At 49.4% G+C, this 23,864-nt stretch overlaps 1 protein-coding gene across 1 annotated transcript in view; it reads left to right on the forward strand.

Annotated features, from left to right (window-relative positions):
• LOC124020269 (multidrug resistance-associated protein 1-like) overlaps positions 1 to 23,864 on the forward strand; it is a 127,632-nt gene that overhangs the window by 32,000 nt on the left and 71,768 nt on the right. The window contains 13 exon segments of the mRNA XM_046335615.1: positions 1,360 to 1,491; positions 1,650 to 1,877; positions 4,627 to 4,804; positions 5,360 to 5,521; positions 6,001 to 6,093; positions 7,088 to 7,153; positions 8,058 to 8,195; positions 8,816 to 8,962; positions 16,596 to 16,683; positions 17,516 to 17,585; positions 18,387 to 18,513; positions 19,863 to 20,039; positions 22,299 to 22,466. Coding sequence (XP_046191571.1) covers positions 1,360 to 1,491; positions 1,650 to 1,877; positions 4,627 to 4,804; positions 5,360 to 5,521; positions 6,001 to 6,093; positions 7,088 to 7,153; positions 8,058 to 8,195; positions 8,816 to 8,962; positions 16,596 to 16,683; positions 17,516 to 17,585; positions 18,387 to 18,513; positions 19,863 to 20,039; positions 22,299 to 22,466 — 1,774 coding nt within the window.

Below are 23,864 nucleotides of genomic sequence, written 5' to 3' on the forward strand. Positions count from 1 at the left end.
ACTCATTGATCCTGGGTTGTAGGACCCCTCTGGAAACGGCCGTTTCTGTTTCTACAGGAAGTGTTAGTGCTGACTGTTTCCTTCCTTTCTTCCTTCCTTCTGTTTATCTCTGTGTGTTTCTCTGTGTGTTTCTCTCTGTGTTTCTCTCTGTGTTTTCTCTCTGTGTGTTTCTCTCTGTGTGTTTCTCTCTGTGTGTGTCTCTGTGTGTGTGTCTCTCTGTGTGTGTTTCTCTGTGTGTTTCTCTCTGTGTGTTTCTCTCTGTGTGTGTCTCTCTGTGTGTTTCTCTCTGTGTGTTTCTCTCTGTGTGTTTCTCTCTCTGTTTCTCTCTGTGTTTTCTCTCTGTTTCTCTCTCTGTTTCTCTCTGTGTTTCTCTCTGTGTGTTTCTCTCTGTGTGTTTCTCTCTGTGTGTTTCTCTCTGTGTGTTTCTCTGTGTGTGTCTCTCTGTGTGTCTCTCTGTGTGTGTCTCTCTGTGTGTGTCTCTCTGTGTGTCTCTCTGTGTGTCTCTCTCTGTGTGTCTCTCTGTGTGTTTCTCTGTGTGTTTCTCTCTGTGTCTTTCTCTGTGTGTTTCTCTCTCTGTGTGTTTCTCTGTGTGTATCTCTGTGTGTTTCTCTCTCCCTCTCGCTCACCTTTCTCTCCCCCTTCTCCTCCAGTCTGATAGTAACAGGTTATAAGCGTCCGTTAGAACAGAAGGATCTGTGTGTTTCTCTCTCTCGCTCACCTTTCTCTCCCCCTCTCCTCCAGTCTGATAGTAACAGGTTATAAGCGTCCGTTAGAACAGAAGGATCTGTGTGTTTCTCCCTCTCGCTCACCTTTCTCTCCCCCTCTCCTCCAGTCTGATAGTAACAGGTTATAAGCGTCCGTTAGAACAGAAGGATCTGTGTGTTTCTCCCTCTCCCTCACCTTTCTCTCCCCTCTCCTCCAGTCTGATAGTAACAGGTTATAAGCGTCCGTTGGAACAGAAGGATCTGTGTGTGTCTCTCTCTGTGTGTTTTTCTCTCTCTGTGTTTCTCTGTGTGTTTCTCTCTCTGTGTGTTTCTCCCTCTCACTCACCTTTCTCTCTCCCCCTCTCCTCCAGTCTGATAGTAACAGGTTATAAGCGTCCGTTAGAACAGAAGGATCTGTGTGTTTCTCCCTCTCACTCACCTTTCTCTCCCCTCTCCTCCAGTCTGATAGTAACAGGTTATAAGCGTCCGTTAGAACAGAAGGATCTGTGTGTTTCTCCCTCTCCCTCACCTTTCTCTCCCCCTCTCCTCCAGTCTGATAGTAACAGGTTATAAGCGTCCCTTTCTCTCCCCTCTCCTCCAGTCTGATAGTAACAGGTTATAAGCGTCCTCACCTTTCTCTCCCCCTCTCCTCCAGTCTGATAGTAACAGGTTATAAGCGTCCGTTGGAGCAGAAGGATCTGTGGTGTCTGAACTCAGAGGACCGCTCCCAGAGGGTCGTCCCTCAGCTCGTACGACGCTGGAACAACGAGTGCCTGAAGGTCAAAAGGTCAGGAGAACCCACCAGGAACCACACACGCGTACTTGCACATCATGGCGCGTTTGCACTCAGGCAAGGTCAAAAGGTCATGTTCATCAGGGCACATCGTAGCAAAACGAAAACAAGCTAAATAACTCCTCCTCCCTCCCTCCCTCCCGCCCTCCCAGACCGGAGGAGAAGACTCTGTACTCCCCTAAGAAGGCTCCTCGGGGAGAGAGGAAGGAGGGTGTCCCCGTAGAGGAGTCAGAGATCCTGATTATGAAGACACCCCAGAAGACAAGAGAACCCTCTCTGTTCTGGGCCCTCTGTCTCACCTTCGGGCCCTACTTCCTCATCTCTTCACTCTACAAGATCATCCAGGACATTCTCATGTTCGTTGGGCCGAATATACTCAGGTAGGTGAGATACTCTCGTCTCCTCTTGTAGTGGGGGGTAGTTGTAGGTTACTCTCTTCTAGTGGGGGGGGGTAGTTGTAGGTGTTTCTCTTCTAGTGGGGGGGGGTCGTTGTAGGTGTTTCTCTACTAGTGGGGGGGGGGGTCGTTGTAGGTGTTTCTCTTCTAGTGGGGGGGGGGGGGTAGTTGTAGGTGTTTCTGTTCTAGTGGGGGGGGGTAGTTGGGTGTTTCTGTTCTAGTGGGGGGCGGGGGTAGTTGTAGGTTATTCTCTTCTAGTGGGGGGCGGGGTAGTTGTAGTTGTTTCTCTTCTAGTGGGAGGGGGTAGTTGTAGGTGTTTCTGTTCTAGTGGGGGGGGTAGTTGTAGGTGTTTCTGTTCTAGTGGGGGGGGGGGGGTAGTTGTAGGTGTTTCTGTTCTAGTGGGGGGGTAGTTGTAGGTGTTTCTGTTCTAGGGGGGGGTAAACCGTTTTAATTGGCTGTCCATCACCATCCATCTCTGTCCATCACCATCCATCTCTGTCCATCACCATCTATCTCTGTCCATCACCATCTATCTCTGTCCATCACCATCCATCTCTGTCCATCACCATCCATCTCTGTCCATCACCATCCATCTCTGTCCATCACCATCCATCTCTGTCCATCACCATCCATCTCTGTCCATCACCATCCATCTCTGTCCATCACCATCCATCTCTGTCCATCACCATCCATCTCTGTCCATCACCATCTATCTGTCCATCACCATCCATCTCTGTCCATCACCATCTATCTCTGTCCATCACCATCTATCTCTGTCCATCACCATCCATCTCTGTCCATCACCATCCATCTCTGTCCATCACCATCCATCTCTGTCCATCACCATCTATCTGTCCATCACCATCCATCTCTGTCCATCACCATCTATCTCTGTCCATCACCATCCATCTCTGTCCATCACCATCTATCTGTCCATCACCATCCATCTCTGTCCATCACATCCATCTCTGTCCATCACCATCCATCTCTGTCCATCACCATCCATCTCTGTCCATCACCATCCATCTCTGTCCATCACCATCCATCTCTGTCCATCACCATCCATCTCTGTCCATCACCATCTATCTGTCCATCACCATCCATCTCTGTCCATCACATCCATCTCTGTCCATCACCATCCATCTCTGTCCATCACCATCCATCTCTGTCCATCACCATCCATCTCTGTCCATCACCATCCATCTCTGTCCATCACCATCCATCTCTGTCCATCACCATCTATCTCTGTCCATCACCATCCATCTCTGTCCATCTCTGTCCATCACCATCCATCTCTGTCCATCACCATCCATCTCTGTCCATCACCATCCATCTCTGTCCATCACCATCTATCTCTGTCCATCACCATCCATCTCTGTCCATCTCTGTCCATCACCATCCATCTCTGTCCATCACCATCCATCTCTGTCCATCACCATCCATCTCTGTCCATCACCATCCATCTCTGTCCATCACCATCCATCTCTGTCCATCACCATCCATCTCTGTCCATCACCATCCATCTCTGTCCATCACCATCCAACTCTGTCCATCACCGTCCATCTCTGTCCATCACCATCCATCTCTGTCCATCACCATCCATCCTTAACCCTTAGATCCACCCTGTACATTGTGGATTTCAGAGCGTGAGCAGCTCAAGTGATTGGTGCTGTGTTCACGTGCCAGTCGGAAACTGGGAAACTCTGACATTTACGACTTGGTTGTGCGTCAGAAAATTCAAAAGTGAATTAAGAAAATGTACTCATCTTAGAAAAAGTTTTCAAACTGTATTCCCCCCTGAACTCAGAATCAAGTGTGCTTCCACTAATATGTTCAACGTGATACCACATAGATTTTGTTTGGCAATTTTCTAAAATGTTCCGGAACCCTTTTCAAGTTCCACTTTGTAGCACGGTGTTACCAGGCTCTATGCTCCAGCAATCCAAGCCTGGGGACGAGGTTAAGTGCTCAGGCACCTGGTGTTGTGAGGTTAGCGTTGTTTCTGTTGCACACGTGATGGAGTTTGCAAAACAAATGCCCGATAGATTGATGCAAATCGTCATGATTCTGCCAGGTAGTCAGAGGCGACTACTTAACTTTTTAATTGAGAGGGTTTTTTTTTTGGTAAAGCCTTTCCGTTTACCTAAAGACTGTTATCATTAGCATCGCTAATGGCTACACAAAGTGGTGGACAATACGCGGACCACACACACAAACACACACACACACACACAGACGGTCATTCCTGTGCCGTTGCCTCTGCAGGAAGTTTCAGGGAATACGAACCACTGATTCATCTGTTCATGTCTTACAATAAACTAGATTTTTTTTCTAATAAGTTCAAAACATTTAGTTAATTTCCAAACGTACAACATTTTTGATAGAAGAACCGAAAGTATTCTAATACAGGACAGTTTTTCCAAGATAAAATATCAAAAAAGTACTGTAGTTTGGGTACAACGTGCAACACTAGACCTCTCTTTCTCTCTCTCAGGCTGTATGGATGTTTGACCTGTCTTGCTGTGTTCATGTGCACCTAGAATGATTCGATTTTCCCTGCCGTCGCCAAACGGACCTGTTGTTTCAGACCGTCAGAACCCTTGTGTCCTTTTGTGTCCATCTCTCTTGCCGTCCCTACCCACTGACATTTGACCTCTTTCTATCATCGTCTCTCAGCCTGTGTCATTCCCTTTTGACCCCTGACCTGCTAACCCCTTGACCTCCAACCCCTCAGGTTGCTGATCCAGTTTGTGAACGACTCTAGCGCCCCCTCGTGGCAGGGCTACTTCTACACCGCGCTGCTGTTCGTCTGCACCTGCTTCCAGACCCTCATCCTGCAGAAGTACTTCCATGTGTGCTTCGTCACGGGAATGAGGCTACGCACTGCTATAGTAGGAGCTGTCTACAGGAAGGTAATCACTCTGGACTTGACTTGTTAAATGAAGGTACAATTTAAATAAAGGTTTCATTTAAATAATATTCTGCTGATCAATTCATTGATTTGATCAGTAACTGATTGATTTGATCAGTGACTGATTGATTTGATTAGTGACTGATTGATTTGATCAGTGACTGATTGATTTGATCAGTGGCTGATTGATTTGATCAGTGACTGATTGATTTGATCTGATTGATTTGATTGGTGACTGATTGATTTGATTAGTGACTGATTGATTTGATCAGTGACTGATTTGATCAGTGACTGATTGATTTGATCAGTGACTGATTGATTTGATCAGTGACTGATTGATTTGATTAGTGACTGATTGATTTGATCAGTGATTGATTGAGAGTTAATTTGTCATGATGCTCCACACCGCTATAGTAGAGTCTGTCTACTGATCGTAGGTGTACTAATCAATCAATCAATCAATATTCTGCCGATCGATTGATCTGACTTTTGTAGACCCTTCATTGACCCTTAACCCCTGTATGACCTTTAACCTCTAACCTCTGCCCTCTCCCAGGCTCTGGTGATCAGTAACGCTGCGCGGCGTACGTCGACAGTGGGAGAGATCGTCAACCTGATGTCGGTCGACGCCCAGCGCTTCATGGACCTCATCACCTACATCAACATGATCTGGTCTGCTCCTCTACAGGTCATACTGGCCCTGTACTTCCTGTGGCAGGTACGCACCAAAGATCTTTAAATAAACCAAGAGGTCATACTGGCCCTGTACTTCCTGTGGCAGGTACGCACCAAAGATCTTTAAATAAACCAAGAGGTCATACTGGCCCTGTACTTCCTGTGGCAGGTACGCACCAAAGATCTTTAAATAAACCAAGAGGTCATACGGGCCCTGTAATTCCTGTGGCAGGTACGCACCAAAGATCTTTAATAAACTAAGAGGTCATACGGGCCCTGTAATTCCTGTGGCTGGTCCGCACCAAAGATCTTTAATAAACCAAGAGGTCATACTGGTTCTGTACATCCTGTGGCAGGTACTTGTTACTGACTGGGAGTGATCTGGATAGCATTTTGATGGCGCAAGTAGACACATTTCAAGCTAAGGAGTGAGGTTCTGAATCCAACTCCGTTACATACGCAGCAGAGACTGTTGTCATCTTAACAATTTCTCAATGGTTTGTGATGTCATGTCCTGTGTAGAACTTGGGTCCGTCGGTGCTGGCTGGCGTGGCTGTAATGGTTCTGATGGTGCCAATCAACGGTGTGATCGCCATAAAGACCAAAACATACCAGGTACCTCTCTGACTCCTTATTCACAACATACCAGGTACCTCTCTGACCCCTTATTCACAACATACCAGGTACCTCTCTGACCCCTTATTCACAACATACCAGGTACCTCTCTGACCCCTTATTCACAACATACCAGGTACCTCTCTGACTCCTTATTCACAACATACCAGGTACCTCTCTGACCCCTTATTCACAACATACCAGGTACCTCTCTGATACCAGGTATCGCTAGAGATGTAGCGGTACCTCTCTGATTATTCACAACATACCAGTAGTGGAGATGTACCAGGTACCTCTGGACCCCTTATTCACAACATACCAGATGTAATAGAGATGTAATAGAGTTGTAGCAGAGTTGTAGCAGAGATGTAGCGGAGATGTAATAGAGATGTAGCGGAGATGTAATAGAGATGTAGCGGAGATGTAATAGAGATGTAATACAGATGTAATAGAGATGTAATAGAGATGTAATAGAGATGTAGAGGAGATGTAATAGAGATGTAATAGAGTTGTAATACAGAGTGTAAGAGATGTAGCGGAGATGTAATAGAGATGTAGCGGAGATGTAATAGAGATGTAGCAGAGATGTAATAGAGATGTAATAGAGTTGTAGCAGAGATGTAATAGAGATGTAATAGAGATGTAATAGAGATGTAGCAGAGATGTAATAGAGATGTAGCAGAGATGTAATAGAGATGTAATAGAGATGTAGCGGAGATGTAATAGAGATGTAGCGGTGATGTAATAGAGATGTAGCGGAGATGTAATAGAGATGTAGCGGAGATGTAATAGAGATGTAATAGAGATGTAATAGAGATGTAATAGAGATGTAATAGAGATGTAATAGAGATGTAATAGAGATGTAATAGAGATGTAGAGGAGATGTAATAGAGATGTAGAGGAGATGTAATAGAGATGTAGAGGAGATGTAATAGAGATGTAATAGAGATGTAGCGGCAATGTACTAGCCAGCGTTGTGTGTTGTGATCACCAGGTAGCTCAGATGAAGAGTAAAGACAACCGCATCAAGCTGATGAACGAAGTTCTCAACGGCATCAAGGTATCACATCACATGGCTTTTGACCTGAAGTTTATATACGGTTTCAATTTGTATCAATATGTATGTTTCTGCATGTCAGGGTTGGGGTCAAATACTTCCAGTTCTTTCAGCGTTTCCTCTAGCCTGGCTGGAGTGTCAGATGGGCTGGGTTTGCAGTTTGGGGTTTATTAAGCCAGACAGACACAGCCGGACGAGCTGAGACAGACACAGCCGGACGAGCTGAGACAGACACAGCCGGACGAGCTGAGACAGACACAGCCGGACGAGCTGAGACAGACACAGCCGGACGAGCTGAGACAGACACAGCCGGACGAGCTGAGACAGACACAGCCGGACGAGCTGAGACCGACACAGCCGGACGAGCTGAGACCGACACAGCCGGACGAGCTGAGACCGACACAGCCGGACGAGCTCAGTCAGACACAGCCGGACGAGCTCAGACAGACACAGCCGGACGAGCTCAGTCAGACACAGCCGGACGAGCTCAGTCAGACACAGCCGGACGAGCTCAGTCAGACACAGCCGGACGAGCTCAGACAGACACAGCCGGACGAGCTGAGACCGACACAGCCGGACGAGCTCAGTCAGACACAGCCGGACGAGCTCAGACAGACACAGCCGGACGAGCTCAGACAGACACAGCCGGACGAGCTCAGACAGACACAGCCGGACGAGCTCAGACAGACACAGCCGGACGAGCTGACCGACACAGCCGGACGAGCTCAGTCAGACACAGCCGGACGAGCTCAGTCAGACACAGCCGGACGAGCTCAGTCAGACACAGCCGGACGAGCTGAGACCGACACAGTCGGACGAGCTCAGACAGACACAAATTTGATCAATTTGATCAATGTTTCTGAATATGTACCGAGATGTTCAAATAAACCAGAACCTGAACCTAAAGGTGTTGAAGCTGTATGCGTGGGAGCTGGCCTTCAAAGACAAGGTGTCAGCCATCAGAGAGAGCGAGCTCCGTGTCCTCAAGAAGGCTGCTTACCTGGGGGCCATATCCACCTTCACCTGGGTCTGTGCTCCCTTTCTGGTGAGTTACAGAGACATGTAGACACACACACACACACACACACACACACACACACACACACACACACACACACACACACACACACACACACACACACACACACACACACACACACACACACACACACACACACATGCTCACACACACACATGCTCACACTCACTCTTACATGGTCACTTGATCCACCTATGTCCTCCCACCCTCCCCTCAATATCTGATGATGATATATAACATGTATTTCCTCTCCCATCCCCCAGGTGGCGCTGTGTATGTTCAGTTTATGTAATGGTATTGTTATACGATATATAACATGTATTTCCCCTCCCATCCCCCAGGTGGCGCTGTGTACTTTCAGTTTATGTGATGGTATTGTTATACGATATATAACATGTATTTCCCCTCCCATCCCCCAGGTGGCCGTTCAGTTTATGTGATGGTATTGTTATACGATATATAACATGTATTTCCCCTCCCATCCCCCAGGTGGCGCTGTGTACGTTCAGTTTATGTGATGGTATTGTTATACGATATATAACATGTATTTCCCCTCCCATCCCCCAGGTGGCGCTGTCTATGTGATATTATGATATTTAACATGCATTTCCCCTCCCATCCCCCAGGTGGCGCTGTCTACGTTCACCGTGTATGTGATGATAGATGAGAGGAACGTGCTAGATGCTCAGAAGGCATTTGTGTCTCTGGCTCTGTTCAACATCCTGCGTTTCCCCCTCAACATGCTGCCCATGGTCATCAGCAGCATGGTCCAGGTAGGTGTGCTGATCAGGTCTGGACAGCAAATCAATCGATCAAATAATCGATCTACAAATCAATCAATATGCAAATTCAATCAAATCAGTCACTGTATTCATCTATAAATCAAATCCATCAATGTATTCAATTAAGTGAAACGGTTAACTAACCAATTAACTCCAACCAATCAGATTCCATCTAGGTGATTAATTCATTAACATGTAACATGGGATCATCATCAGTTTGGACCAGATACGTGCTGAGGGACTGCAGATCACTCTATGGCTGCGTTTACACACGCAGCCCAGTTCTGATTCATATGTTTCCCTAATATGTTTTTTGACCAATCAGATCAGCTCTTGCCAATAATTGGACAAAATATCAGAATTGGCCACACACAGACGCAGACACACACAGACGCACACGCAGACGCACACGCAGACGCACACGCAGACGCACACGCAGACGCACACGCAGACGCACACGCAGACGCACACGCGCAGACGCACACGCGCAGACGCACACGCGCAGACGCACACGCGCAGACGCACACGCGCAGACGCACACACGCAGACGCACACACGCAGACACACGCAGACGCACACACGCAGACGCACACACGCAGACGCACACACGCACAGACATGCACACACGCACAGACATGCACACACGCACAGACATGCACACACGCACAGACATGACACACGCACACATGCACACGCACAGACATGCACACACGCAGACATGCACACACGCACAGACAGACACAGACATGCACACACGCACAGACATGCACACACGCAGACACACACGCACAGACATGCACACACGCACAGCATGCACACACGCACAGACATGCACACACGCACAGACATGCACACACGCACAGACATGCACACACGCACAGACATGCACACACGCACAGACATGCACACACGCACAGACATGCACACACGCACAGACATGCACACACGCACAGACATGCACACACGCACAGACATGCACACACGCACAGACATACACACACGCACAGACATGCACACACGCACAGACATGCACACACGCACAGACATGCACACACGCACAGACATGCACACACGCACAGACATGCACACACACACAGACATGCACACACACACAGACATACACACACACACAGACATGCACACACACACAGACATGCACACAGACACAGACATACACACAGACACAGACATACACACAGACAGACAGACAGACAGACAGACAGACAGACAGACATACAGACACAGACAGACAGACACAGACATACACACAGACAGACATACAGACAGACACAGACAGACACAGACATACACACAGACACAGACATACAGACAGACACAGACAGACATACACACACACACACAGACATACACACACACACAGACATACACACACACAGACACAGATTCATATGCTGTACAGACCGGTGAGCTGTAGCATGCTGCTGGTGACCAGGGACAAGATATTGATCAATCAATAAATCATCAGCCTCGTGGTGCAGGTCAGTATGGTATATCAATTAGTCAATTGGTCAGTCAATTGGCCAATTAATTAATCAATCAATCAGTTGGTTACTAATGAATGAATCCATCAACCAAAGTTGATCATTGTCATCATAGGATCATGACAAATCATGTCCAATATAGTATTGATAGTATTGGAATGATATATAGTCATGTCGGCAGGGTAGTCCACCGTTGCTAGGCCATCATTGAAAATAAGAATTTGTTCTTAACTGACTTGCCTAGTTAAATAAAGGTAAAAAAAAAAAAAATCCAATATAGTATTGGAATGGTATACGGTTGAAGTCAGAAGTTTACATACACTTAGGTTGGAGTCATTATAACTAGTTTTTCAACCACTCCACAAATTTCTTGTTAACAAACTATAGTTTTGGCAAGTCAGTTAGGACATCTACTTTGTGCATGACACAAGTAATTTTTCCAACAATTGTTTACAGACAGATCATTTCACTGTATCACAATTCCAGTGGGTCAGAAGTTTACATACACTAAGTTGACTGCCTTTTAAACAGTTTGGAAAATTCCAGAAAATTATGTCATGGCTTTAGAAGCTTCTGATAGGCTAATTGACATCATTTGAGTCAGGAGGTGTACATGTGGATGTATTTCAGGGCCTACCTTCAAACTCAGTGCCTCTTCGCTTGACATCATGGGATTTTATTTTTAAATCAGCCAAGACCTCAGAAAAATAATTGTAGACCTCCACAAGTCTGGTTCATCCTTGGGAGTAATTTCCAAACGCCTGAAGGTACCATCTGTACAAACAATGGTAGACTACGCAAGTATAAACACCAATGGTAGACTACGCAAGTATAAACACCAATGGTAGACTACGCAAGTATAAACACCAATGGTAGACTACGCAAGTATAAACACCAATGGTAGACTACGCAAGTATAAACACCAATGGTAGACTACGCAAGTATAAACACCAATGGTAGACTACGCAAGTATAAACACCAATGGTAGACTCCGCAAGTATAAACACCAATGGTAGACTCCGCAAGTATAAACACCAATGGTAGACTCCAAGTATAAACACCAATGGTAGACTATGCAAGTATAAACACCAATGGTAGACTACGCAAGTATAAACACCATGGGACCACGCAGCCGTCGTACCGCTCAGGAAGGAGACGCGTTCTGTCTCCTAGAGATGAACACACTTTGGTGCGAAAAGTGCAAATCAATCCCAGAACAACAGCAAAGGACCTTGTGAAGATGCTGGAGGAAACAGGTACAAAAGTATCTATATCCATATTAAAACAAGTCCAATATCGACATAACCTGAAAGGCCACTCAGCAAGGAAAAAGCTACTGCTCCAAAACCGCTATAATAATAATAATATATGCCATTTAGCAGACGCTTTTATCCAAAGCGACTTACAGTCATGTGTGCAAAAAGCCAGACTACAGTTTGCATCTGCACATGGGGACAAAGATCGTACTTTTTGGAGAAATGTCCTCTGGTCTGATGAAACAAAAAATAGAATCTTTTGGCCATAATCGTTATGTTTGAAGGAAAAAGGGGAGAACACCATGCCAACCGTGAAGCATGGAGGTGGCAGCATCATGTTGTGGGGGTGCATTGCTGCAGGAGGGACCGGTGCACTTCACAAAATAGATGGCATCGTGAAAATTATGTGGATATATTGAAGCAACATCTCAAGACATTAGTCAGGAAGTTAAAGCTTGGTCGCAAATGGGTCTTCCAAATGATCAATGACCCCAAGCATACTTCCAAAGTTGTGGCAAAATGGCTTGTTACTACAGAACGTTGGTTATATATGTATTATTAAGGATAAAGCCCTACAGAACGTTGGTTATATATTTATTATTAAGGATAAAGCCCTACAGAACGTTGTTTATATATTTATTATTAAGGATAAAGCCCTACAGAACGTTGGTTATATATGTATTATTAAGGATAAAGCCCTATTCACACGGGACTAGTGTAACTACAGAACGGTGGTTATATATTTATTATTAAGGATAAAGCCTAGTGTAACTACAGAACGTTGGTTATATATTTATTATTAAGGATAAAGCCCTACAGAACGGGACTAGTTAAAGGATAAAGCTACAGAACGGTGGTTATATATTTATTATTAAGGATAAAGCCCTACAGAACTTTGTTTATATATTTATTATTAAGGATAAAGCCCTACAGAACGTTGGTTATATATTTATTATTAAGGATAAAGCCCTACAGAACGTTGTTTATATATTTATTATTAAGGATAAAGCCCTACAGAACGTTGTTTATATATTTATTATTAAGGATAAAGCCCTACAGAACGTTGTTTATATATTTATTATTAAGGATAAAGCCCTACAGAACGGTGGTTATATATTTATTATTAAGGATAAAGCCCTATTCACATGGGACTAGTGTAACTACAGAACGTTGGTTATATATTTATTATTAAGGATAAAGCCCTATTCACACGGGACTAGTGTAACTACAGAACGGTGGTTATATATTTATTATTAAGGATAAAGCCCTATTCACATGGGACTAGTGTAACTACAGAACGGTGGTTATATATTTATTATTAAGGATAAAGCCCTATTCACACGGGACAAGTGTAACTACAGAACGTTGGAATGTCCGATATTCCAGAGGACGATTAGGACGGGATAAGTTTTTTCTAAACTGCCCCCTGTAATTCTTTATTTTTGTCATTCTATAAATTGTCCAGGCTATACTGGTAACTCTAGCGATGACAGGCTACACTGGTAACTCTAGCGATGACAGGCTACACTGGTAACTCTAGCGATGACAGGCTACACTGGTAACTCTAGCGATGACAGGCTACACTGGTAACTCTAGCGATGACAGGCTACACTGGTAACTCTAGCGATGACAGGCTACACTGGTAACTCTAGCGATAACAGGCTACACTGGTAACTCTAGCGATGACAGGCTACACTGGTAACTCTAGCGATGACAGGCTACACTGGTAACTCTAGCGATGACAGGCTACACTGGTAACTCTAGCGATGACAGGCTACACTGGTAACTCTAGCGATGACAGGCTACACTGGTAACTCTAGCGATGACAGGCTACACTGGTAACTCTAGCGATGACAGGCTACACTGGTAACTCTAGCGATGACAGGCTACACTGGTAACTCTAGCGATGACAGGCTACACTGGTAACTCTAGCGATGACAGGCTACACTGGTAACTCTAGCGATAACAGGCTACACTGGTAACTCTAGCGATAACAGGCTACACCGGTAACTCTAGCGATGACAGGCTACACCGGTAACTCTAGCGATAACAGGCTACACTGGTAACTCTAGCGATGACAGGCTACACTGGTAACTCTAGCGATGACAGGCTACACTAACTCTAGTAACTCTAGCGATGACAGGCTACACTGGTAACTCTAGCGATGACAGGCTACACTGGTAACTCTAGCGATAACAGGCTACACTGGTAACTCTAGCGATGACAGGCTACACTGGTAACTCTAGCGATAACAGGCTACACTGGTAACTCTAGCGATAACAGGCTACACTGGTAACTCTAGCGATAACAGGCTACACTACACTGGTAACTCTAGCGATGACAGGCTACACTGGTAACTCTAGCGATGACAGGCTACACTGGTAACTCTAGCGATGAACAGGCTACACTGGTAACTCTAGCGATACAGGCTACACTGGTAACTCTAACTCTAGCGATAACAGGCTATACTGGTAACTCTAGCGATAACAGGCTACACTGGTAACTCTAGCGATAACAGGCTACACTGGTAACTCTAGCGATAACAGGCTACACTGGTAACTCTAGCGATAACAGGCTACACTGGTAACTCTAGCGATGACAGGCTATACTGGTAACTCTAGCGATAACAGGCTACACTGGTAACTCTAGCGATAACAGGCGACACTGGTAACTCTAGCGATAACAGGCTACACTGTGCTAATGTCAGATAGCCTGAAATAATATATAACAACCTCCATGTAGCCTAAATTGCACAATCAAGGGATTGCTTCTATTTATTCAACCTGCCCTTCAGCCAACCACCCTCCCTTCAGCCATACCAGGCTACCCTGGCCAACCACCCACCCTTCAGCCAACCACCCACCTCTAGCTTCAGCCAACCACCCACCCTTCAGCCAACCAGCCACCCTTCAGCCAACCACCCTCCCTTCAGCCAACCACCCTCCCTTCAGCCAACCACCCTCCCTTCTGGTAGCCAACCACCCTCTGCCCTTCAGCCAACCACCCGTCTGCCCTTCAGCCAACCACCCACCCTTCAGCCAACCACCCAACCTCCCTTCAGCCAACCACCCTCCCTTCAGCCAACCACCCATCTGCCCTTCAGCCAACCACCCGTCCCTTCAGCCAACCACCCACCCTTCAGCCAACCACCCGCCTGCCCTTCAGCCAACCACCCGCCTGCCCTTCAGCCAACCACCCGCCTGCCCTTCAGCCAACCACCCACCCTTCAGCCAACCACCCACCCTTCAGCCAACCACCCACCCTTCAGCCAACCACCCACCCTTCAGCCAACCACCCATCTGCCCTTCAGCCAACCACCCGCCTGCCCTTCAGCCAACCACCCGCCTGCCCTTCAGCCAACCACCCACCTGCCCTTCAGCCAACCACCCGCCTGCCCTTCAGCCAACCACCACCCTGCCCTTCAGCCAACCACCCGCCCTTCAGCCAACCACCCGCCCTTCAGCCAACCACCCGCCCTTCAGCCAACCACCCGCCCTTCAGCCAACCACCCGCCCTTCAGCCAACCACCCTCCTTTCAGCCAACCACCCGCCCTTCAGCCAACCACCCGTCCCTTCAGCCAACCACCCGCCTGCCCTTCAGCCAACCACCCGTCTGCCCTTCAGCCAACCACCCGTCTGCCCTTCAGCCAACCACCCGTCTGCCCTTCAGCCAACCACCCGTCTGCCCTTCAGCCAACCACCCGTCTGCCCTTCAGCCAACCACCCGTCTGCCCTTCAGCCAACCACCCGTCTGCCCTTCAGCCAACCACCCGTCTGCCCTTCAGCCAACCACCCGTCTGCCCTTCAGCCAACCACCCGTCTGCCCTTCAGCCAACCACCCGTCCGCCCTTCAGCCAACCACCCGTCCGCCCTTCAGCCAACCACCCGTCCGCCCTTCAGCCAACCATCCGTCCGCCCTTCAGCCAACCACCCGCCTGCCCTTCAGCCAACCACCCGCCCTTCAGCCAACCACCCGTCCGCCCTTCAGCCAACCACCCGTCCGCCCTTCAGCCAACCACCCACCTGCCCTTCAGCCAACCACCCACCTGCCCTTCAGCCAACCACCCGTCCGCCCTTCAGCCAACCACCCGTCCGCCCTTCAGCCAACCACCCACCCTTCAGCCAACCACCCGCCCTTCAGCCAACCACCCACCCTTCAGCCAACCACCCACCCGCCCCTTCAGCCAACCACCCGCCCCTTCAGCCAACCACCCGCTCTTCAGTCGCCCACCCTTCAGCCACACAATATGTAATGACCCTAAACCCATCCTCCTGCAGAAATTACTGCGGGGACTGCGGGTTATGAATCAACCTGCGCATCACTAATATGCATCCTCTCCCTGCTGTCTCCTTCCTCCATCTCTGTCTCTCTTTCTCTCCCTCCCTCCCTCCATCTGTCTCCCTCTCTCCCTGCTGTCTCCTTCCTCCATCTCTGTCTCTCTTTCTCTCCCTCCCTCCATCTGTCTCCCTCTCCCTGTCTCTTTCTCTCTCCCTCCCTCCATCTGTCTCCCTCTCTCCCTGTCTCTTTCTCTCTCCCTCCCTCCATCTGTCTCCCTCTCTCCCTGTCTCTCTCACTCCCTCCATCTGTCTCCCTCTCTCCCTGTCTCTCTCACTCCCTCCATCTGTCTCCCTCTCTCCCTGTCTCTTTCTCTCTTCCTCCATCTCTGTCTCCCTCTCTCCCTGTCTCTTTCTCTCTCCTTCCTCCATCTCTGTCTCTTTCTCTCTCCTTCCCTCCACCTGTCTCCCTCTCTCCCTGTCTCTTTCTCTCTCCTTCCTCCATCTCTGTCTCTTTCTCTCTCCTTCCCTCCACCTGTCTCCTTCTCTCCCTGTCTCTTTCTCTCTCCTTCCCTCCATTTCTCTCTGCAGGCCAGTGTTTCTATGAAACGTCTGTGTGTGTTTCTGTCTCATGAGGAGCTGCAGGAGGACAGTGTGGAGCGCATGGCTGTAGCAGGCTGTGAGTCACATATGTACACACACACACACACACACACACACACACACACACACACACACACACACACACACACACACACACACACACACACACACACACACACACACACACACACACACACACACACACACACACACACACACACACACACACACACACACACACACAGAATGAGACACACACACACACACAGAATGAGACACACACACACACACACACACAGAATGAGACACACACACACACACACACACACACACACAGAATGAGACACACACACACACACACACAGAATGAGACACACACACACACACACACAGAATGAGACACACACACACACACACACAGAGAGTGAGACACACACACACACACAGAGTGAGAAACACACACATACACAGAGTGAGAAACACACACATACACAGAGAATGAGAAACACACACACACTCAGACAGAGTGAGAAACACACACACACACACACACACACACACACACACTGAGAAACACACACACACACACACACACACACACACAACACACACACACACACACACACACACACACACACACACACACACACACACACACACACACACACACACACACACACACACACACACACACACAGAGAGAATGAGAAACACACACACACACACACACACACACAGAGAGAATGAGAAACACACACAGACAGAGTGAGAAACACAGGCAGAAAGGCCATCCCAGCCTCTGTATCCAGATGCTGTTTGATGTGTTAGTCTTTGATGAGCCTTCAATACTCTCTCCCTCTCTACTCACTTCCTGTTCCTCTCTCTTGTATGTCTTCCTCTGTTCCCAGGCTCAGACAGTATCTCCATTGAGGACGGGGTGTTCAGCTGGTGTAGAAACGATGCCCCCACTCTGAAGAGGTATTGCTCAGAGAAGAGTGTTGTCCCATGTATTCACCCCCCCTCTCTTTGTTACTTTCATGTCAGTTGGAGGCTTACTGCATATTCTATTACTATTGTATACATATACACACCTTACTGCATATTCTATTACTATAGTATACATACACACAGCCTCTAACTCCTCTCTTGCTGTCTCTCTCTCTTTCTCTCTCGCCTTCTCTTTCTCTCTCTCCTCTTTCTCTCTTTCTCTTTCTCTCCTTCTCTTTCTCTCTCTTTCTCTTTCTCTCTCTCTCCTTCTCTTTCTCTCTTTCTCTTTCTCTTTCTCTTCTTTCTCTTTCTCTCTCTCTCCTTCTCTTTCTCTCTCCCCTTCTCTTTCTCTCTCTCCTTCTCTTTCTCTCTCTTTCTCTTTCTCTCTCTCTCCTTCTCTTTCTCTCTTTCTCTTTCTCTCCTTCTCTTTCTCTCTCTTTCTCTTTCTCTCTCTCTCCTTCTCTTTCTCTCTCTCCTTCTCTCTCCCTCTCTCCTTCTCTTTCTCTCTCCCCTTCTCTTTCTCTCTCTCCTTCTCTTTCTCTCTCTCCTCTCTCCTCTCTCCCTCTCTCCTTCTCTTTCTCTCTCTCCTTCTCTCTCCTTCTCTTTCTCTCTCCCCTTCTCTTTCTCTCTCTCCTTCTCTTTCTCTCTCCTCTCTCCCTCTCCCCTTCTCTTTCTCTCTCCCCTTCTCTTTCTCTCTCTCCTTCTCTTTCTCTCTCTCCTTCTCTTTCTCTCTCTCCCTCTCTCCTTCTCTTTCTCTCTCTCCTTCTCTTTCTCTCTCTCGTGTCTCTGCAGGTTGAGTGTACGTATCCCAGATGGGTCTCTGGTAGCTGTGGTGGGACACGTTGGCTCAGGGAAATCCTCTCTGCTCTCTGCTCTGCTGGGGGAGATGGAGAAACTAGAGGGATCTGTCTCTGTCAAGGTACATAAACACTGACAACATAGAGAGATGTGATTGGGTGTTGTTTTAAAGGAAACTCCTTCCATATTTCTATACTTTTAGACAGTCCAGGTGCGTAGCCAGGGAGACAGATAGTAGGGGTGTTGACAGAGGCTGGCCAAGGTGGGTCGCCAACCCACGTCAGCAGGGGCATGGGGTCCAGAGTCTGGAGCTGGCCAAGGTGGGTCGCCAACCCACGTCAGCAGGGGCATGGGGTCCAGAGTCTGGAGCTGGCCAAGGTGGGTCGCCAACCCACGTCAGCAGGGGCATGGGGTCCAGAGTCTGGAGCTGGCCAAGGTGGGTCGCCAACCCACGTCAGCAGGGGCATCGGGTCCAGAGTCTGGAGCTGGCCAAGGTGGGTCGCCAACCCACGTCAGCAGGGGCATGGGGTCCAGAGTCTGGAGCTGGCCAAGGTGGGTCGCCAACCCACGTCAGCAGGGGCATGGGGTCCAGAGTCTGGAGCTGGCCAAGGTGGGTCGCCAACCCACGTCAGCAGGGGCATGGGGTCCAGAGTCTGGGGCTGGCCAAGGTGGGTCGCCAACCCACGTCAGCAGGGGCATGGGGTCCAGAGTCTGGAGCTGGCCAAGGTGGGTCGCCAACCCACGACAGCAGGGGCATGGGGTCCAGAGTCTGGAGCTGGCCAAGGTGGGTCGCCAACCCACGTCAGCAGGGGCATGGGGTCCAGAGTCTGGAGCTGGCCAAGGCGGGTCGCCAACCCACGTCAGCAGGGGCATGGGGTCCAGAGTCTGGAGCTGGCCAAGGCGGGTCGCCAACCCACGTCAGCAGGGGCATGGGGTCCAGAGTCTGGAGCTGGCCAAGGCGGGTCGCCAACCCACGTCAGCAGGGGCATGGGGTCCAGAGTCTGGAGCTGGCCAAGGCGGGTCGCCAACCCACGTCAGCAGGGGCATGGGGTCCAGAGTCTGGAGCTGGCCAAGGTGGGTCGCCAACCCACGTCAGCAGGGGCATGGGGTCCAGAGTCTGGAGACACCAGACCACGGCATGATGCAGCTATGATTGTTGATGTTATGTGTCTCCCCCTTCCTCTCTCTCCCTCTATCTCTCCTCCCACTATCTCCCCCCCTCTCGCTCGCTCGCTCACTCGCTCTCTCTCTCTCGCTCTCTCTCTCTCGCTCTCTCTCTCTCTCTCTCTCTCTCTCTCTCTCTCTCTCTCTCTCTCTCTCGCTCTCTCTCGCTCTCTCTCGCTCTCTCTCTCTCCTCTCTCTCGCTCTCTCTCGCTCTCTCTCTCTCTCTCTCCCTCTCTCTCCCCCTACCCTCTCTCTCTCTCCCCCCACCCTCTCTCTCCCTCTCTCTCTCTCTGTCTCTCTCTCCAGGGCTCTGTGGCCTATGTACCTCAGCAGGCGTGGATCCAGAATGCCACCCTGAAAGACAACATAGTGTTTGGTCAGGAGAGGAAGGAGAGCTGGTACCACAGAGTGGTGGAGGCCTGCGCCCTGCTGCCAGACCTGGAGATCCTGCCTGCTGGAGACGGCACTGAGATCGGGGAGAAGGTGAGGACAGGAGGGGGTCTGGTGGGGGTTAGCGTTAGATCAGGGAGAAGGTGCGGACAGGAGGGGGTCTGGTGGGGGTTAGATCGGGGAGAAGGTGAGGACAGGAGGGGTCTGGTGGGGGTTAGCGTTAGATCAGGGAGAAGGTGTGGACAGGAGGGGGTCTGGTGGGGGTTAGGGTTAGATCAGGGAGAAGGTGAGGATAGGAGGAGTGTCTGGTGGGGGTTAGATCGGGAGAAGGTGAGGACAGGAGGGTGTCTGGTGGGGGGGTTAGATCAGGGAGAAGATGAGGACAGGAGGGGTCTGGTGGGGGGGTTAGATCAGGGAGAAGGTGAGGATAGGAGGGGGTCTGGTGGGGGTTAGATCAGGGAGAAGGTGAGGACAGGAGGGTGTCTGGTGGGGGTTTGGGTTAGATCAGGGAGAAGGTGAGGACAGGAGGGTGTCTGGTGGGGGTTAGATCAGGGAGAAGGTGAGGACAGGAGGGTGTCTGGTGGGGGTTTGGGTTAGATCAGGGAGAAGATGAGGACAGGAGGGGGTCTGGTGGGGGTTAGATCAGGGAGAAGGTGAGGACAGGAGGGTGTCTGGTGGGGGTTTGGGTTAGATCAGGGAGAAGATGAGGACAGGAGGGGGTCTGGTGGGGGGGTTAGATCAGGGAGAAGGTGAGGATAGGAGGGTGTCTGGTGGGGGTTAGATCAGGGAGAAGGTGAGGACAGGAGGGTGTCTGGTGGGGGTTTGGGTTAGATCAGGGAGAAGGTGAGGACAGGAGGGGTCTGGTGGGGGTTAGATCGGGGAGAAGGTGAGGATAGGAGGGGGTCTGGTGGGGGTTAGATCGGGAGAAGGTGAGGATAGGAGGGTGTCTGGTGGGGGTTAGGGTTAGATCAGGGAGAAGATGAGGACAGGAGGTGGTCTGGTGGGGGTTAGATCAGGGAGAAGGTGAGGATAGGAGGGTGTCTGGTGGGGGTTAGATCAGGGAGAAGGTGAGGATAGGAGGGTGTCTGGTGGGGGTTAGATCAGGGAGAAGGTGAGGACAGGAGGGTGTCTGGTGGGGGTTTGGGTTAGATCAGGGAGAAGGTGAGGACAGGAGGGTGTCTGGTGGGGGTTAGATCAGGGAGAAGGTGAGGACAGGAGGGTGTCTGGTGGGGGTTTGGGTTAGATCAGGGAGAAGATGAGGACAGGAGGGGGTCTGGTGGGGGTTAGATCAGGGAGAAGGTGAGGACAGGAGGGTGTCTGGTGGGGGTTTGGGTTAGATCAGGGAGAAGATGAGGACAGGAGGGGGTCTGGTGGGGGTTAGATCAGGGAGAAGGTGAGGATAGGAGGGTGTCTGGTGGGGGTTAGATCAGGGAGAAGGTGAGGACAGGAGGGTGTCTGGTGGGGTTTGGGTTAGATCAGGGAGAAGGTGAGGACAGGAGGGGTCTGGTGGGGGTCAGGGTTAGATCAGGGAGAAGGTGAGGCCATGGTCACTGGGTTTTGTAAGTGCTGGGACCCACTGGTATGCCCAGGGAAGGACCCAGGTTGTTGGTTTGAAACAGCCCCTGTGTGCCTTGAGATAATGTATCCTGGTATACAGGTGGTGAATAGAGAACCCATGTCTGGTCTTGAGATAATGTATCCTGTTGTACAGAGAACCCATGTCTGGTCTTGAGATAATGTATCCTGGTATACAGGTGGTGAATAGAGAACCCATGTCTGGTCTTGAGATAATGTATCCTGGTATACAGGTGGTGAATAGAGAACCCATGTCTGGTCTTGAGATAATGTATCCTGGTATACAGGTGGTGAATAGAGAACCCATGTCTGATCTTGAGATAATGTATCCTGGTATACAGGTGGTGAATAGAGAACCCATGTCTGGTCTTGAGATAATGTATCCTGGTGTACAGGTGGTGAATAGAGAACCCGTGTCTGGTCTTGAGATAATGTATCCTGGTATACAGGTGGTGAATAGAGAACCCATGTCTGGTCTTGAGATAATGTATCCTGCTGTACAGAGAACCCATGTCTGGTCTTGAGATAATGTATCCTGCTGTACAGGTGGTGAATAGAGAACCCATGTCTGGTCTTGAGATCATGTATCCTGGTATACAGGTGGTGAATAGAGAACCCATGTCTGGTCTTGAGATAATGTATCCTGCTGTACAGGTGGTGAATAGAGAACCCATGTCTGGTCTTGGGCGCTGGCAGTATTGATGGTTGTATTTTAACACGGGTGTCTTCCCTCTTCCTCCTCCTCCTCACCCTCCTCTTCCCCCTCCTCCTCCTCAGGGTGTGAACCTGTCAGGTGGTCAGAAGCAGAGGGTCAGTCTGGCCAGGGCGGTCTACTGCGACTGTGCTGTCTATCTATTGGACGATCCTCTGTCGGCGGTCGACGCCCACGTGGGCAAACACATCTTCGAGAAGGTTGTCGGGCCCCAGGGAGTCCTCAAGGACAGGGTAAGAGGTCGTAACCCCAAAACGGAGGTCAGGGTTTATAATAGGGATGTGGTTTGGATTTGGTTTACAGTGTGACTCTCTGTGTGTGTGACTGATTTTTGTCTCTGTAGACTCGTGCTGGTGACACTGTGTGTGTCTTTTTGTCTTTATAGGCCGTCTGATTTTGTCTCTGTGAGCTAGTGCTGGTGACACACGTTATGGGACGTCCTTGTTGGGGCGGGACTACTCGTTAGGGGCGGGACTACTCTAGGGGCGGGTCTACTCGTTAGGGGCGGGTCTACTCGTTAGGGGCGGGCTCTCGTTAGGGCGGGACTACTCGTTAGGGGGGACGGGTCTACTCGTTAGGGGCGGGTCTACTCGTTAGGGGCGGGACTACTTGTTAAGGGCGGGTCTGCTCGACAGTGACTGTGTCTTCCTTCAGACACAGTCTAAACAGACCAGACCCAGCTGGTACCTGGTTCCTCTACAGTCAATGAACTAAGGTAAATGGTAAATGGCCCAAGTGAACTATTTAAATTTTCCACCATCTTGAAATGACTAAACAGACAAATCCCTGGCCGTCCAGTCTTCAGTCAATGTTCATTCAGAATATAGTATATATATCTGTTCCCTATACACTCAGTGTACAAAACATGGTCTATCCAGCTGGACTGACCAGGTTCCAGACTGACCAGGTGAATCCACTTTCCAGACCAGACTGACCAGGTGAACCAGGTGTCAGAAACGACTGACCAGGTGAATCTGAGGTGTCCTCTACCAATGACTAAACAGACCAGGGAATCCAGGTTCATACTGACCAGGTGTACAGTCCATGACGTGGTAAATGGCCTAAGTGAACTGTCTTTCCACCATCTTTGACCTCTATCCATGACGGTGAAGTCTTCAGGTGTCTGTCAAATCCATGACGTAGACTGACCAGGTGAATCCAGGTGTCTTTCCATGACGTAGACTGACCAGGTGAATCCAGGTGTCTTTCCATGACGTGACTGACCAGGTGAATCCAGGTGTCTTTCCATGACGAGACTGACCAGGTGAATCCAGGTGTCTTTCCATGACGTAGACTGACCAGGTGTCTTTTCCATGACGACCAGGTGTCTTTCCATGACGTAGACTGACCAGGTGTCTTTCCATGACGTAGACTGACCAGGTGAAGACCAGGTGTCTTTCCATGACGTAGACTGACCAGGTGACCAGGTGAATCCAGGTGTCTTTCCATGACGTAGACTGACCAGGTGAATCCAGGTGTCTTTCCATGACGTACTGACCAGGTGAATCCAGGTGTCTTTCCATGACGTAGACTGACCAGGTGAAACGAGGTGTCTTTCCATGACGTAGACTGACCAGGTGAATCCAGGTTCTTTCCATGACGTAGACTGACCAGGTGAATCCAGGTGTCTT

The sequence above is a fragment of the Oncorhynchus gorbuscha genome, unplaced genomic scaffold (genome assembly GCF_021184085.1).
Source record: "Oncorhynchus gorbuscha isolate QuinsamMale2020 ecotype Even-year unplaced genomic scaffold, OgorEven_v1.0 Un_scaffold_794, whole genome shotgun sequence".
NCBI lineage: Eukaryota > Metazoa > Chordata > Actinopteri > Salmoniformes > Salmonidae > Oncorhynchus > Oncorhynchus gorbuscha.